The sequence below is a fragment of the Corythoichthys intestinalis genome, chromosome 21 (assembly GCF_030265065.1).
Source record: "Corythoichthys intestinalis isolate RoL2023-P3 chromosome 21, ASM3026506v1, whole genome shotgun sequence".
Taxonomy (NCBI): domain Eukaryota; kingdom Metazoa; phylum Chordata; class Actinopteri; order Syngnathiformes; family Syngnathidae; genus Corythoichthys; species Corythoichthys intestinalis.
The window spans coordinates 14,671,988-14,690,789 of NC_080415.1; the positions used below are offsets into that span (position 1 = coordinate 14,671,988).

An 18,802-nucleotide genomic window follows, 5' to 3' on the forward strand; every position below is an offset into this window, starting at 1 on the left:
AAGTGATCAATGCAAAATAAATCTGTAATGATTTAGCTTAACTTTCATGTGTATTGGTTCAGGTGATACACCGTTCGATTCAAACCTTCGTTTCAAAGAAGACACACAAGAAAGCCCGCCCGTCTCATCAGACAATAGGACATGGTTCCAGTAATCCATGTGCTTTGTTGACATGTCTTCAGCAAACTGTTTGCGGGCTTTCTTGTGTCGTCTTCAGAAGAGGCTTCCTCCTGGGGTGACAGCCATGCACACCAATTTGATGTAGAGTGTGGCATATGGTCTGAGCACTAACAGGCTGACCCCCCCACCTCTTCAATCTCTCCAGCAATGCTGACAGCAGTCCTGAAACGAGTCACATGACATTTTGGAGGGAAAATGACCCATAGTACTCAATTTGGATATTTAGGGATGTACGTAGTTTCTAAGGGGTGTACTCACTTTTGTTGCCGGCGGTTTAGATATTAATGGCTATATTTTGAGTTATTTTGAGGGGAAAATAAATTAACTCTATGATACAGTGGGGAAATAAGTATTTAGTCAACCACTAATTTTGCAAGTTCTCCTACTTGAAAATATTAGAGAGGCCTGTAATTGTCAACATGGGTAAAACTCAACCGTGAGAGACGGAATGTGGGGGAAAAAAAACAGAAAATCACATTGTTTGATTTTTAAAGAATTTATTTGCAAATCATGGTGGAAAATAAGTACTTGGTCAATACCAAAAGTTCATCTCAGTACTTTGTTATGTATCCTTTGCTGGCAATAACGGAGGCCAAACGTTTACAGTAACTCTTCACAAGCTTATCACACACTGTTTCTGGTATTTTGGCCCATTCCTCCATGCAGATCTCCTCTAGAGCAGTGATGTTTTGGGGCTGTCGTTTGGCAATATGGACTTTAAACTCCCTCCACAGATTTTCTATGGGGTTGAGATCCGGAGACTGGCTAGGACCTTGAAATGCTTCTTACGAAGCCACTCCTTTGTTGCCCTGGCTGTGTGTTTGGGATCATTGTCATGCTGAAAGACCCAGCCACGTCTCATCTTCAATGCCCTTGCTGATGGAATTAGATTTTCACTCAAAATCTCTCCATACATGGCCCCATTCATTCTTTCCTTTACACATATCAGTTGTCCTGGTCCCTTTGAAGAAAAACGGCTCCAAAGCATGTTTCCACCCCCATGCTTCACAGTGGGTATGGTGTTCTTCGGATGCAATTCAGTATTCTTCCTCCTCCAAACATGAGAACCTGTGTTTCTACCAAAAAGTTCTATTTTGGTTTCAGAGGGGCCAAGTCATCAGCCAATCAAACATCCGTTTGAGGGGGGGGGGGGGGGGGGGGGGGTGCACAGATGCATTCATCAAGTGAAAAGGGGTAAATGTAAGTTTGAACATAATGAAAATAAATCACTTGATAATGGTAGGGTCAGTTCTATCCTTACAACATACAGTACGTGAAGACAATCTAAATTAATGCAAATAAGGTTGCTTAAAAGTTGGTGGGGACCATTTGAGCATCCTGAAAAGTTGGTAGTGTTATGTCAATACTGTCCTGATGCAAATATACGCCCTTGTTGTTATTATTATTGTTGTTACACTGAAGACCTTTAAACCTTTAGAGCGTTTGTCATGTAAAAACATACATTTGTTGAAAATACATTATTGTTTTTTTTTTACAATTTTTTTGTATAATTATAAATAAAAATATGAATGAATACAATGTTCATTTAAAAAAAAAAATTGAAATAAAATTAAGAAAAACAGACATACACACTGGTTATGGCCCAAATGACACATTTACGGTAATTCTATTTTTAATAGTATCCAACTCATTGCATGCCATGTCAATGCTCATGTTTCAGTGCCATTGATGGCATTAGACGTCCAATCCATTTTGACTGGGAGGGGTGAATGAAAAAACTTTCATTCGCGCCTCCCGGTCAAAATGGATCGGAGGTCGAGCGCCGTCAATGCCAGCCAGTGAGTTAAATGAGTGTCCTGTAAGTGTTAGAAAAAACTCTTAATTTGTTCAGGAAAGGGTTTAAAAAAGACTTCACACTCATCCATCGCAAAAGACCTCCAATGAATTTTGACCAATCAAATTCGTAAATAGCCGCCAAAGTTAATGAGTGGACGGTGCATTCGATGACAAGTTGTGCGAGGCTTCATCAAAAATACTGAATCAGAGAAACGAGAATTACCTTTACATGTTTATTGTTGAACACATTTTATTGCTTTTATTACCCTTTATTTTACGGATTTTATTGATGAAGTTTTATTTTGAACATCTTATGTGCTTTTACTATGTGTTCACTGGTGTATAAAGTTTTTTATCCGAATTTTGGCAATTCTAGTCCCTTCCAATGTCTGTTATAGTCTCAAAATAATGCTCATCTTTGTTGTATTTTGTGTAGCCAGCAAAAATAAGTCATGTTATCTTTGTTTATCATTTATTATTGTATTATATTTTTTAATTACACTTTTTTTACATTTAAAATTGACATTTTAAAATAAATACTGTATAAATTAAAAAATAAATAGAAATACAAGGAATAAATACAAACAAATAAAATACATTGTGGTTTAAAAGATGTTTCCAATCAGGTCTTCCAATCGGAAAATGTGAATTTTGGCTTCACATCTGATCATCTCCCAGGCCTCATTCACACTGTACTTCTGCAAACACCCATTTGACAGCTGTTAGCATTCATCCATGCATGTGCATAAGATACTAATAAGGACAATAGATAAACTCACGTTGTTCTGCAGGACCTTCTTTGTAAGTTCCTTAAAATATTCATGCAGTCTTTTGTTGAAGCGGCTTTTCTTCATCTAAATATAAAAAATATGTTCTAGATTAATAGAGAGGCCACAGCATGATCTTTAAAAAAGAGAAAATCAAAGGAAGACTGAAATACTGGAACCACTGCAGGCTGCAGCAATTGAAGAATGTGCCATAGAACAGGTAACAGTAGTCCCCAGGTTACGAACGAGTTTCGTTCCTACGCTGGTGAAAAGGCATGCGCCGGTATGAGATTCTGACGTTCAGTCAAAATATCACGGTATCACAGTATTGCAATTACAGCTTTGATGGCTGCCCTGATTTTATTATATTGAAGGAAATTGACCCCTGTGATCTGGAAATTTTGTAGTATTTTTTCATATGACATGATTGCATTATCTTTAAACAAGTGCTGTAACTGGTTTATTCCCGTATCATCCCATGTGCTGAAATAAATAGGAATTTTATTAACTCCAAAGTCTGGGTTGTGCCAGATTGGTGAAAATTTACACGGGGCTTGTTGTGATTGCGTAATTTCCATACCTCTCCACCAGGCTTTCAAGGTACATGCTATCATTGGGTTTTTGAAGCACCTATGGTGCTTATTACTAGGCTAATAAAGGGCAGGTTTGCCAATTGTATTTGGTTGCAGTCTATTTGCTCTAATTCTAGCCATGACTGTTGTTCAGTGTTAAGATATAACCACCGAATAAGATATTGTATTTGATTTGCTATATAATAGTGTTGGAAATTAGGGGCCTCTAGACCCCCCTCCGGTTTATTTCTTTGCAATTTAGCAAGGCTAATTCTGTTTTTCTTGTTCTTAAAGTAGAATTTTGTGACGGCTGAGTCTCGGTCTTGAAACCATTTTTGAGTGGGTTTAAAGGGAATCATTGAGAACAAATAGTTTGGCTTCACATCTGATTATCTCCCAGGCCTCATTCACACTGTACTCCTGCAAACACCTATTTGACAGCTGTTAGCATTCATCCATGCATGTGCATAAGATACTAATAAGGACAATAGATAAACTCACGTTGTTCTGCTGGACCTTCTTTGTAAGTTCCTTAAAATATTCATGCAGTCTTTTGTTGAAGTGCCTTTCCTTCATCTAAATATAAAAAATATGTTCTAGATTAATAGAGAGGCCACAGCATGATCTTTAAAAAAGAGAAAATCAAAGGAAGACTGAAATACTGGAACCACTGCAGGCTGCAGCAATTGAAGAATGTGCCATAGAACAGGTAACAGTAGTCCCCAGGTTACGAACGAGTTTCGTTCCTACGCTGGTGAAAAGGCATGCGCCGGTATGAGATTCTGACGTTCAGTCAAAATATCACGGTATCACAGTATTGCAATTACAGCTTTGATGGCTGCCCTGATTTTATTATATTGAAGGAAATTGACCCCTGTGATCTGGAAATTTTGTAGTAGTTTTTCATATGACATGATTGCATTATCTTTAAACAAGTGCTGTAACTGGTTTATTCCCGTATCATCCCATGTGCTGAAATAAATAGGAATTTTATTAACTCCAAAGTCTGGGTTGTGCCAGATTGGTGAAAATTTACACGGGGCTTGTTGTGATTGCGTAATTTCCATACCTCTCCACCAGGCTTTCAAGGTACATGCTATCATTGGGTTTTTGAAGCACCTATGGTGCTTATTACTAGGCTAATAAAGGGCAGGTTTGCCAATTGTATTTGGTTGCAGTCTATTTGCTCTAATTCTAGCCATGACTGTTGTTCAGTGTTAAGATATAACCACCGAATAAGATATTGTATTTGATTTGCTATATAATAGTGTTGGAAATTAGGGGCCTCTAGACCCCCCTCCGGTTTATTTCTTTGCAATTTAGCAAGGCTAATTCTGTTTTTCTTGTTCTTAAAGTAGAATTTTGTGACGGCTGAGTCTCGGTCTTGAAACCATTTTTGAGTGGGTTTAAAGGGAATCATTGAGAACAAATAGTTTGGCTTCACATCTGATTATCTCCCAGGCCTCATTCACACTGTACTCCTGCAAACACCTATTTGACAGCTGTTAGCATTCATCCATGCATGTGCATAAGATACTAATAAGGACAATAGATAAACTCACGTTGTTCTGCAGGACCTTCTTTGTAAGTTCCTTAAAATATTCATGCAGTGTTTTGTTGAAGCGCCTTTTCTTCATCTAAATATAAAAAATATGTTCTAGATTAATAGAGAGGCCACAGCATGATCTTTACAAAAGAGAAAATCAAAGGAAGACTGAAATACTGGAACCGCTGCAGCAATTGAAGAATGTGCCATAGAACAGGTAACAGTAGTCCCCAGGTTACGAACGAGTTTCGTTCCTACGCTGGTGAAAAGGCATGTACCGGTATGAGATTCTGACGTTCAGTCAAAATATCACGGTATTGCAATTACAGCTCTAAAATCTGTTACTTCGAGATAACTGTATTTGATAAAAAAAAAAAAAGAAAAACTGTTTTCCATTGAACAGGATTTTTATTTTTCAAAACATATTAGAAAATTGGAACAAAAGTATAATGTTAAGTTAAAAAACAACAACAACAACAAAAAACAACATTCAAAATAATTTTAAAATAAATGCCGTCCTTTAAGTGAGCTTAAACCCACAGCCACAGTTCAACACTATTACCATCAGAACAAAAATAATTGAATTATTTTTCATAAAAAGCATGTGTGTATGACTCTTATCATGTTTACAATATACACACACTGTCTTTCTCAAAACAGACAGTTGCCAGAGAGAAAAAAACAACGTTTTACCACCGCTAGACACACTAAACACACCGGAGTTATCTCTCGTAGCTGGTGGGAAAAATTCATGACAATGTTTACTATAGGTGGGAATCTTGGGGCACCTAACGATTAGATTACGATTCAGAGGCTACGATTCAGAGGCAACGATTCGAGTATAAATCGATTATTGATACAAAAAACCCCTACCCGCCCACCCAACATCCCCTCCCCCCAGCTATTAGCTTCTTTTAATGTTTTGTACATTAGTTACAAAATTAGTACAAAAATCTTCTCAGGCTTAAATAAACTACTATTTCAGTATCAAGTTAACAGTTCAAAACGGTAAATAAAATCAGTAAAGTCCCTATTCTGTATCCACAGCTTTAAACTATATTATATTTCATAGTCAATATTCAGTTTAATGTTGTGAATCAACTGTTAAAGCAGCTGTCGGCGTTTTTTTATCTAGCGGCATGAGTTGTGGAATCTGGATGTTTACTTTCGGTCCGTTCCTCTTCGCGTCCCGAAAGCTGCACTGACTGTGTTTTAGTTCCGCTATACTTAGCATATTTAAATAATCGGAATATGGATGTTTGTGAATCGTTCTCGAATCTTCAGCGGCCGAATCGCGAATAATCTAAGAATCGGAAATTTCACACAGCCTTAGTGACGTTTTCATACCACGGGATACCTTGAAACCAGTAATCGACAAATGTCTACCGGTGATGTAACCTGCATTTCCGCGTAAGTCGGAATTTTACAAGTACCCCTAAATACCCCCGTAACCTCAAAATAACTATCCAAAAACACATACTGTACGTCATATTAATAAAATAAAGTACAAAAAAATAAGATACTGTATTTATCATCAATGCTGATGGATGGTGGATTAACCTTAGTGAGACAATGGCTCCTCTTATTGGCGAAACAAATATTTGCAGTGGAACTTGTCAGCTCAAAAACACTGTACACTGTTACGTGACTAAAAAAAAAACGACTAGAGACAAAGTCAAAATCACTTAAGTGTAGTAATCCGGGGACTACTTGTACAAAAATGGCATCTTCATTAAGCCCCCCCCCTCCCGCCCCCAACCCGGAACAATTTGTGCGTGTGTGCATGTGTCAAACTTACACAGGAGCGCAGACCATTTTCCAGGTTTTGGATAATGTTGAGAAAATCTTCCACCGTTTTGTTGTCCAATGTTGAAGCCGAGTAGTTATGGTTTAGGAATATCTCGGCCGACTCATTCAGGACCTGCACCGCAAACCCGAGACGAACATCCACCTGTCCGGTCGGACAAAGAAAAGTCAAACAACAATGTAAATCATTCAAATTAATGATTTTAAGACTTTCAGGGGTCTGTTTTCAGGGGGATTTTTAAGAGAAGTGGTTCTCTACGTGTAGTTCGAGTATAGTGCAGGGGCTCTCCAAAAAGTTTCACTTTTGTTGGAGGGGGGGGGGCAAAACATGTTGACGACCCCAAAACACAGTGTCAGTATTAAAATTAACAAAATATAGTATGTATATACCTACAGGTATATACAGTATATGTGTATACATCTTCACATTGTTCGTTTTCAATTTTCGGTTCCAGCTCAGTTGTTGTTGAAGCTTTTGAAACGTTAGGTTTAAATAAAATTCCGAATATCCATCTTGCATCCACAGGAGTAGTTTTGGTAAAAGGACCATTGTTCTGTCAGATTTTGCTCCTCATCAGAAATGGCAATTTTGCAATCCTGCGCATGTGTGTAGCATTACAAACGTCCACAAATGTAGCATGTCCAAATTAAAACACCACAAACTTTTTATGAAGAAAGGAACATCTACTTACGTTTGATCACGGATGCACACGAAGTAAAGTTCTCCTCACACACACTTACCACGTTCACCATTCACGTCTAAAGCCTTTATTTACGCCGTATTCATATTGCACATCTATGTTTATGATGTAAGTTGTTTAATTAGCACCTCTGAATGTAAAAGACGGCTAATTCGTCGCCAAAAATGCTTCTGGGAAAAAAATCGGATAAGGGAAAAAAATCTGACAGAGCAGGTGCTAGAGATTCACACATACATATCCATTTGCATCCATACCTAGCAGACACCACTGACTTTACACCCATACACACACCTTCATTGTTTATTAGGTTGTTTAAATCTTATGTTGAATAAATCATTTAATTGGCCCATACCTTTGTCTCGGCTCCCCTCCTTTTGTTATGTGCTTAGCATGTGACAACATGGTCTGTTCGAATTTTTTATTTTTTTTTACTTAATATGAAATCCTATATAGGATTTTTGTTTGTTTCATTCATTTAAAAAAATTGCTTTACAACTTTTATTGCCATTTTACTGGCTAAGTCTTAATTTTAAATTCATATACAGTGGTATCTCTACTTAAGAACATCTCCACATACAGAATTTTCAGGTTAAGACACAATTCAACGGGAAAATATTGCCTCCCGACTGTTAAGAAAGAAATTTCAGGATACAAAAGGCAAACATCCAATATGGCTGGTACTTGCAGCTCTCACGAGTTTACTGAACGTAACATACTTATAACTGCTCTGCCATTGGCTATTGTCTAGCATTCCTGGAATCCAATTGGCTAAGAGGGACCTCAACTGTATGTGAATGTTTGTATCCCAGCCAGGGTCCTTTTCATTCACTCCTTGTGTTTCAACAGGTTTACATGAGAGTAATATTTTGATTCCTTACTCTATTCTTCGTTTTTGACATTACGCACAACACCGATTTTATGTTTATTGTGCAATTATTTAATTGTAGCATGTATTTGTTACATGCATTATGAAATATTTATGTCTGAATTTTGGGGAGCTTTGAACGGATTAGGGCATTTACATATTTACATTAAATGCGCGTCTCTACTTACAGAATTTTCAAGTTCAGAAAATACTCCCAGAACCAATTAATTTCATAAGTAGAGGTACCACTGTATAGACCCTACCCACCGACGTCACAAAATCACGTGCTCGCTGTATGGTTCCGCCTCCTTGTCCGTCATTTTGTGTCTGTATTATCAATGGTCTCAATTGATCGAGCAATTTATAATGCATTTCATGGAAGACCCGGTGCTTTCGGATGCCGTAAACTCACTTGATGCGTTGCATAAAAGGCGTTATGTGGAAAAGCTTCAGTTTATCCATTCGCCAGATCCATATTTGATGCCTAAATCGATGTTTTTCGACCCGCTGTCTCCGCCGTATTTGCCTGACATCTGCTAGCTACCCTGATATGTACAACTATCTTGTCCACACAAAATCAGCCAATTCTCACGAAAGTTTGAAAAACTTTAAGAGCTTGGAGGCTTATAAATACTTCGTTGCTGGTTGGGTGAAACAGGTCCTCGTCCACGAAAATTCGGCAGGAATCTATCTTGTGCTTGGAAAGGTGAGTTACGAAATTTTCAATTCAAAATCTTTTGTTATTGCTAACATCCACTGTCAAGTCTAATGTATTTCATGTCGTTTGTCAATGGAGTTAGGGCTTTTAATGTTTATATGGTTTAGCGATAGCACTCTCACTACATACATACGTGTATGTTGTCGGCGATTAGCCTAGCAATTATCTTAATTGTGGTTGTCAGCCCAAAACCCTCTGAATATATATTAAATGCATCTTACCAGATATAAAATGACTACTACATAATCTGTGGTAATCGTTTGGAGCCCAGTTTTCTCGTCGAATTGCAGCAGCCCATCTCGCTCTCTTCTCTCCGGGTCTCTCGGGATCCGGTAGAACTTCAAGTCTCTCCGTCTTCTCCGTCTATCTTCTCTGTTATTGCAACCGACCGCCACACACGCCTTCACCATTTTGATTATATATATGTTAACGAGCAGAAAAACACATCGTAAATAGGAGGAATGTACGTAGCCCTAACAGGTAAACATGATGTGTTGACGGACAATTGGGCGGCACCAGTCAGGAGGAAGGAGTTGTGACGTCACGTGGGTAGGGTCTATAGGAAAGTCAATTACATGCAATGACATTTTTCGGCCACTAGAAGGGACACTGTATGGGGCTGTCTCTCTTGCGGTGCACGAAGATATCACGGAATCAAGTTATTTTTACACACACATGCTGATTCTGTGAAACTGTATCAATACCTGGAGGGGATGTGTTTAAGAAAAAATCCAGTTTTCAGTTTAATTTGGGAAGTTGATGCTGGATCACGAATCAAGGCAACTGTCATGATATCGAATATACCGGCTGGGCTTTTGCCCTAAAAAACAGAGTAGAATGGGATGTTGCATTTTTATGTTGGTATTGAATACTTTGAGGATCACTTTCGTAGAGGGTTTCAAACAGTGGTGTTACCAGGATGCCAGGTGTGGGTGGGCATTAGTCTTACCTTGGGGGGGGAGTTACAATGCTCAAGTAGGTCGAAATCTAGCGTAGGGCTACGGCACCTTAAAACATGTTTTGTGTTCTCCTTGAGATAACTGTTGTGATTTGGTACTCTAAACAAATAAAAGTTGATTTGATTTTATTTGACTTAGAACACATCCATAACTGAACGGTATTGACATGTAGGTGACAATGTTTTTTTTTAGGTAGCCTATTGTAGTTCTTTGGTTTTATTATTATTATAGTTATTCTTTGTTCTGCAGCCCATTTGAGCTCAATTTGACCCCCTTAGAATGCTTCAAAATGCACCAAAATCGGCAGGCAGGTCAAGACAGGTGCAATCTTTGATACCGTGTAAAGACAAATTCCAAATACACTATGTAGCGCCCCCTAGAAGTCATTTTTTGTCCCGCCGATGCTTTGAGCCCTACCTTGACCCCCTCAGAATGCTTCAAAACTCACCATACTCAACAGCCAGGTGAACACTGGTGAAAACTTTGATAAAATGTAAAAAAATAAATAAATAAGTAAATAAAAATATGCGTAAATGTGTGTGGCGCCCCCTATGAACAAAACCAACATTTCAATTTTTTTTTTTTTTTTTTTTTTTAAAGGTGAAAGAGGAGGTAACAACGCAAAGGTTAAAGCTTAGAACACATCAGTACTATATGAATGGGATACCATTGGCGGGGCCCAGACTGCCATTAGTACTACATCCAGTTTTCTTTGGGTGGGCAGAGCGTGTCCGTGGGTGGGCACTGCCCCCCGGTAACTCCCCTGGTTTTAAAGCAAACACATACCGGCTTATTGGCTGCTTCATCATACAGGTCTCCAGGGAAGGCCACAGGTGTCTCCATATTACAGTGTCGTACCATATCCTTCATGATGATACCATCCTGACACGAAAACACAAACGTCCACCAATATGATCATTACATTGTCCTTGAAGGGGTACATTTATCCTTCCAAATGGTTTGAAATGATTTTAACTCGTCAGCGACACCATGTCTATTGAACATTAGATCATGTTTCTCTGCTTCTGCCCCTTCAATGATGATGCCTTGTAAAATGAATTAAAGGCGATGGCATGCACATAGATAGTGAACATTCCTCACAATGCTAGGTGGAGGAATAGCTGTGTTAAATGTGTTTTTGTGTCAGTTTTTTTTTTAACTGTTTACGCTCGTAATTTTGTAGTTTTTGGCTTACTTTTTATCGGGTATGCGACTGTTATCATTGTGACAAAATGGTTTTTGTGAGCAGTGAATGTAGTGGTTTGAAAGGAGATCGCGTGCAAATCTTCACTTTTGTTGGTTTATAGTTAAAATGATGTGGTTAAATGTTAAATGAGCGAAGCACATTAGGAGGTCTGTGAATGTTGACTATACAGTACAACTACAGGATAGGAGGTCGTCATTGATTGGACTGTTAGCAGTACATCTGGTTTTGTATATCTATGTGCGCTTGGCCTCGATAATAACGTATGACGTAGGTCGTCGCCCATCGCATTTGTTCCCGGAAATTACTAGCCCCCACACTAGAATGACTGAAAAACAGACGTCTTTGGACAGATTTTTTACGGGGAAAAGGGAACCTGACGAGCTAGAGGATGAGCCTACAACCTCGAAGAAAACAAAATCTGTGCTGCTTCCCAATCACTAAAGAGGCACAAACTGTGAAGGAATGGATTCGTGACCTGTATGTGAATAAACCGAGTGATTCGAGCATGTCTGTGCAACAGGAATATCAGCTTGTAGAGATTGCAAATCACGGCGACCTTAAACGTACATTTGAGGCAACAGCTCTACCGAGGTTCTGGATTAAAGTCATTTTGGAATATCATGACATCGCTAGGAGAGCACTAAATACTGTGCTACAATTTCCAACATCGTATCTTTGTGAAGCGGGCTTCTCTCACTCTCCCATCTTGGGACCATCTCGTCTCAACAAAATAAGTTCAGGCCTCCCACTGATTCAGCGGGTGAGTTGTATTTTCCTGGCACTTAGCCCGGCAGGGCTAAAAACAAATATTATTTTATGTTTGCTGTATTATTCTGCCGCACATTGCCGGTGTTCTGACAAATTCGGCATCCGCGTAATGTTAAAAATGACCGCGAATGCAGCGATTCCAAAGTACACACTAAAAACTTTAAAGAAAGGAATATTAACTTACGTTTGCCATGTTCGCTGCACAACAACAACTGCACGCAGCTCTCTCACTTAACGACTTTGCCGTGTCGTTAAGCATTAACTTACATTATTTTCGTGTTGCACGTGTATGTTTATGATGTGAATAGTTTTTTAGTACCGTTGGATAACATTGAGAGTCCAACTGAATATAAAAGAGGGCTTTTTTCACCGCCACAAAAGCTTTGGGAGCAAAATTTTATAAGGGTGCAAAATTTGACAGAACACCGGTCCGTGAAAAAAAGACCCAAATCACAACGGTCCGTGCTGCATAAAAGGTTGGGGACCCCTGCTCTAAGGTTGTCTGGAACCGGTCTCCTGTATGTTCCAAGAACAACAACCAAACAGGATGAGGCAGCATTTACAGTGGGGAGAACAAGTATTTGATACACTGCCGATTTGCTGGTTTTCCCACTTGCAAGCCATGTAGAGGTCTGTAATTTGTATCATAAGTTCTCTTCAACTGTGAGGGACGGAATCTAATACAAAAATCCAGAAAATCACATTGTATAATTGTTAAATAATAAATTTGTATTTAACTGCATGAAATAAGTATTTGAGACATTACCAACTAGTAAATATTTCGGCTCTTAGTTCTTTTTTAAGAACCCTTCCTGTTCTCCACTCATTACCGGAAGTAACTGCACCTGTTTGAACTTGTTACCTGTATAAAAGACACCTGTTCACATGCGCAAACAAACAAACTCCAACCTCTCCACAATGGCCAAGACCAAAGAGCTGTGTAAGGACATCAGGGATAAAATAATAGACCTGCACAAGGCTGGGATGGGCTACAGGAAAATAAGCAAGCAGCTTCTTGAGAAGGTAACAACTGTTGGAGCGATTATTAGAAGATGGAAGAAGTTCAAGTTGACGGTCAATCTGCCTCGTTCTGGGGCTCCATGCAAGATCTCACCTCGTGGGGCATCAATGATCATGAGGTGAGATGAGGGATCTGCCCTGAACTACACGGCAGGACCTGGTCAATGACCTGAAGAGAGCTGGAACCACAGTCTCGAAGAAAACCATCGGAAACACATTACGCCGTCATGGATTAAAATCCTACAGCGCACGCAAGGTCCCGCTGCTGAAGCCAGTGCATGTCCAGACACGTCTGAAGTTTGCCACTGACCATCTGGATGATCCAGAGGAGCAATGGGAGAAGGTCATGTGGTCGGATGAGACCAAAATTGAACTTTTTGGTCTAAACTCGGCTCGTTGTGTTTGGAGGAAAAAGAAGGATGAGTACAACCCCAAGAACACCATCCCAACCGTGAAACATGGAGGAGGAAACATTTTTTGGGGCTGCTTCTCTGCCAAGGGTATAGGACGACTGCACCATATTGAGGTGAGGATGGATGGGGCTATCTATCGCCGGATCTTGGCTGACAACCTCCCTACTTCAGTGAGAGCCCTAAAGATGGGTCGTGGCTGGGTCTTCCAGCATGACAACGACCAAAAGCACACAGCCAAGGCAACTAAAGAGTGGCTCCGTAAGAAGCATCTTAAGGTCCTGGAGTGGCCTAGCCAGTCACCAGATCTGAACCCGATAGAAAATCTATGGAGGGAGCTGAAAATCCGTGTTGCCCGGCAGCAGCCCCGAAACCTGAAGGCTCTGGAGAAGATCTGCATGGAGGAGTGGGCCAAAATCCCTGCTGCAGTATGTGCAAACCTTGTCAAGGACTACAGGAAATGTTTGGTATCTGTAATAGCAAACAAAGGTTTCTGTACCAAATATTAAGTTCGATTTTTGTGATGTATCAAATACTTATTTCATGCAATTAAATGCAAATTTATTATTTAAAAAATCATACAACGTGATTTTCTGTTTTTTTTTTTGTATTAGATTCCGTCCCTCACAGTTGAAGAGAACTTATGATACAAATTACAGACCTCTACATGGCTTGCAAGTGGGAAAACCAGCAAAATCGGCAGTGTATCAAATACTTGTTCTCCCCACTGTAGTTATTAAGCTCCTCACCTCTGGAACAAGATACCTGAAGGTATGAAGTATGCTCAAACTGTTAGCTCCTTTAAATCAGGGCTAAAACGCTTTTGTTTAGGACAGCATATCCATAACTGTATATACGTATATTTCAAGTTATTTGCTTTCTATTCCTCTTGTGCTTTATCTCCAATGCTGATTTCAATTATTATTAGTTGTAGTAGTATTAAAAAAAATTATATATTCTATTCGTGATTAAATGCGATTTGTATAATTTTATTTCCTGTTTCGATCGTCTTTGTTTTTACATTCTATTGATTTAATGTGATTTTTATTATCATCATGTGATGTAAAGCACTTTGAATTGCCATGTGTTGAATTGTGCTATATAAATAAATTTGCCTTGTCTTGCCTAATATTCTCTTGCACATTTTTGTACACTTTTTGATAGCATTAATAAATGCAACATTCTTAGCAGATACTGTGTTTTGGTTATTCGGTTGTGCTAAGTATACTTCAAACGGTGTATTTTGTGGGTCAACAGTTTTTTGCAATTTTTTTGGGGGGTGGAGGGGGTGGGCAAAGCGTCTTGTCGCCCAGGGCACCATGTAGGCTAAGAACGCCCCTGCTCTTGACAATCTCAACGGAATAGAAAAGAGAAATGCATGCAGGTTGTGGCCGACATTGAATAAAATTCAAATCGGCTTCTCCCCGTGGACTGAAACACCTCTGATTTTGAACGTTATGTCTTTAAAAGGCGGGGCCGGGGCCTGTTCCTGGTGCTCCGACATGGCCCTGTCATGACTCTTCTTTTCCAGCGACATGGCCTACTTGCCAAACTAACAAGCTGATAAATGGTGTTGTTAATAAGTGTTGTTGAACGCGAAATGGAAGTCCCGTGAATAGATTAATGGTTTAATTTGTATTTATTTATTTTAAATTAATCAAACAGAGAAATGTTCTTTTTGAGAGCAGCGTCGGCCTGACGTCTCCATTGGGAGCGAGGGCTCCGCTGGATGGCGGAGGTATTTTTTAAAGTCGGTGATCGGCGGATGTATAAAATAGAATACAGTATAATCTTTATTCTCATTAAAACATGTACAACGAAAGTGCTAAACTAGTCAGTGTAAAAATAATTCAAATAATATCATATATGTAGATATCTACACATTAAAAAAGTTCACCATAAATAACAAATAAATAAACAAACGAACACATTATCTGAGGTGACATGTTTTAATGTGCAGGTGTGGGAAGAATAAATATGAAATTGTTGTATGTGCAGTTTGGGAAGAATAAATATTTAATTGTTCTATTCCGTACACAATATTCATAAAACAAATATTTTAAAAGCAAGTGAATGTGTAATTATATAGACCGTTTCCCGTGTGCTAAAAAGCTATTGCGACTGAACGAATTTGTTCTAGAACTTTCTACTCGAACATTGTTTTATAGGACATGCTCCAAATATGAGGAAACTCCACGAATAATACTTCACAATAGAAAACAGTAAAAGACTAATTACGATTTATAATTCAAAATTAAAAACCTGTTACTCACCTTGTGTAAATGATCGAGCAACTTGATGGCTTCTTGACGGTGTTCATAAAAATTTTTATCATACCAACTGCATTTCGATGCAGCGGCGACACTTATGCTGAAGCTTAAAAGCAAAAAGGCAGCAAATTTATTCATTTCTTAGCAGTAGACCAACTATCTAAAAAATTCTTTCCGGGGCCGCTTTGAAACCTGGCCGCTGCTGTCTTCAAATTGTATTCGAACAACGGCAGACGTCATCGTTTAGTTTATTTATACTTGGGAGGGGGAGGGGGCGAGGCAGTCATTGGCAGATTCTGTAATTCTTTTTCTGTTGCTTGTTCATGAACGGGAGGCTTCTTGTGATGTATTACTTTTACTTATTTGCACTTTTTATTGCTTTATGAGTGTCAATGGGAATTTACTGGCTTCGCTGCACGACTACTGTAAGGGAATTACCCTTTAAAGATCGAAGTGATTATCGCGACGAAAGTTTCAGATTTAGAATTGATATGGAGTAGCGGAGGAAGCTTGTAAATTGAACACCTGATTCCACCTGCGAATGTAATTAAGTTGTCGCAGTTGAGATATTCCTTTTTCTTATACGGTATGCCTAATAACCAAACGAACGAAACAAAACAAACAATGAGAGCAGCTTTGAGGATACGGATATAAAAAATGAAAAAGAAAAAAATTTAAAACAATGTTATAATTATGCTAGAATCTTTTAATCAAAAAGGAGGTGTTAATATTATTGAACCTAATATATGTAATAAAGGGTGTAGGTTTGCATAGGGACGGTGGGGACATATAACTACCAACTTTTCAGGATGCTTAAATTGTCCCCACCAACTTTTACGCATGTATTTGCATTATATAATGACTTCAAAAATATATATAATTTAAATTGTCATCCCATCTTGTAAGGTTAGAATTAACCCTACCATTATTAAATGAATTAAAGTACTTTTAATATGTTGAGACTTGCATTGACCCCTCTTCACTTGCTGAATGTGCTAGTCCATTTTTCCCCCTCAAACGCAAGTTTGATTGGCTCATGACTTGACATTTACACACGTTCGCAGCCGGTGTTCTGTGAAATTTTTCACCCTGATACTATTTTGCTCCCGAAGCTTTTGTGGTGGTGAATAAACACTCTTTTACATTCAGTTGGACTCTCAAAGTTATCCAAAGGTGCTAAATAAACAAGAGAATATTAGATTATTTTTTTTGCAAGCAAGTGGCTCTACCGATTTCACTAATGAGACGTCGCAAAAATAATCACATGACTCCATTATACCAATCGGACGCAAGCTTGCCGTTATAGCTTCAAGCCAGCCTGCTGAATCATGTCTTTAGCACCGTAAAAAAAATGGAAGTATTTGATATTGAGCGCTGCTTTCAACATGACTCCAAAGTGCAGATTTCAACCTCTCTCCCAGTTTTTATTTGGCACTGATTGACCAAGGAAAACCGGATATATGCTCATTTTAATTTCTAAATAGTAATTATGAAGGAACTCTTCACTATTCAGACTAGGAATTATTTTGACCACTAGAGGGCGTATAGACCCTACCCACCGACGTCACAAAATCACGTGCTCGCTGTATGGTTCCGCCCCCTTGTCCGTCATTTTGTGTCTGTATTATCAATGGTCTCAATTGATCGAGCAATTTATAATGCATTTCATGGAAGACCCGGTGCTTTCGGATGCCGGTGTTGGTGCACTATCCTATTCCCCCTCACTATCCACTCGCGGGGGCCTGCACTTGTCAGCGACATTCCTTATTTTCGCTATATGTTTATACAACTTTAACATTTGTTAATAATACGCTTTGCGTCGAGTATCATCCATCGCATTTCCTTTTTAAATGGGCACTTTTAAGCGAACGCAAGAAGTAACAACGGGAACATTTTTAAACAGGCATTTCACGGGACAGGATTTCCTCGGCCAATTATATAGCTTATATAGCGAGAGCGAGTGGATACTGAGGGGAAGAGGATAGTGAACCTACACCGTAAACTCACTTGATGCGTTGCATAAAAGGCGTTATGTGGAAAAGCTTCAGTTTATCCATTCGCCAGATCCATATTTGATGCCTAAATCGATGTTTTTTGACCCGCTGTCTCCGCCGTATTTGCCTGACATCTGCTAGCTACCCTGATATGTACAACTATCTTGTCCACACAAAATCAGCCTATTCTCACGAAAGTTTGAAAAACTTTAAGAGCTTGGAGGCTTATAAATACTTCGTTGCTGGTTGGGTGAAACAGGTCCTCGTCCACGAAAATTCGGCAGGAATCTATCTTGTGCTTGGAAAGGTGAGTTACGAAATTTTCAATTCAAAATCTTTTGTTATTGCTAACATCCACTGTCAAGTCTAATGTATTTCATGTCGTTTGTCAAGGGAGTTAGGGCTTTTAATGTTTATATGGTTTAGCGATAGCACTCTCACTACATACATACGTGTATGTTGTCGGCGATTAGCCCAGCAATGATCTTAATTGTGGTTGTCAGCCCAAAACCCTCTAAATATATATTAAATGCATCTTACCAGATATAAAATGACTACTACATAATCTGTGGTAATCGTTTGGAGCCCAGTTTTCTCGTCAAATTGCAGCAGCCCATCTCGCATCTCTCGGAATCCAGTAGAACTTCAAGTCTCTCCGTCTTCTCCGTCTATCTTCTCTGTTATTGCAACCGACCGCCACACATGCCTTCACCATTTTGATTATTAATGTTAACGAGCAGAAAAACACGTCGTAAATAGGAGGAATGTACTGTACGTAGCCGTAAAAGGTAAACATGATGTGTTGACGGACAATTGGGCGGCACCAGTCAGGAGGAAGGAGTTGTGACGTCACGTGGGTAGGGTCTATATGCTCTTTGGACGAATAATGCCATATTTATGTTTTTTTTTCTCATTGGAATTCAATGGTTTTTTTTGTTTTTTGTATTTTTGGCATAATGTGGTTATGTTATGTGTTATTGTCCAGTATCATTATAACAACGGTTCATATACCATTGTTTAAAAAAAAAAAAAAAAAAATCAAACCAAAAAAGGCACTTACTCAAAATGTTACTCTTACTTGAGTATTCTTTTCACTGTATACTTTTTTACTTGTACTTGAGTACATTTTGTGGATGACTACTTTTACTCTTACTTGACTAATATTATTTTGAAGTAACGCCACCCTTACTTGAGTAAAATTTTTGGCTAAATTTAAATTTGC

At 38.9% G+C, this 18,802-nt stretch overlaps 1 protein-coding gene across 1 annotated transcript; it reads right to left on the minus strand.

The window, feature by feature from the left end:
• Window positions 1-2,582: 2,582 nt before the first annotated feature.
• On the minus strand, window positions 2,583-15,794 carry LOC130909185 (uncharacterized). The gene is made up of 6 exons (XM_057825349.1): window positions 15,590-15,794; window positions 6,661-6,813; window positions 4,879-4,953; window positions 3,818-3,892; window positions 2,757-2,831; window positions 2,583-2,675 (listed from the first exon to the last, which is right to left on the minus strand). The coding sequence occupies exons 1-6, from the start codon at window positions 15,722-15,724 to the stop codon at window positions 2,583-2,585; spliced, it is 606 nt and encodes a 201-aa protein (XP_057681332.1). The 5' UTR covers window positions 15,725-15,794.
• Window positions 15,795-18,802: the final 3,008 nt, after the last annotated feature.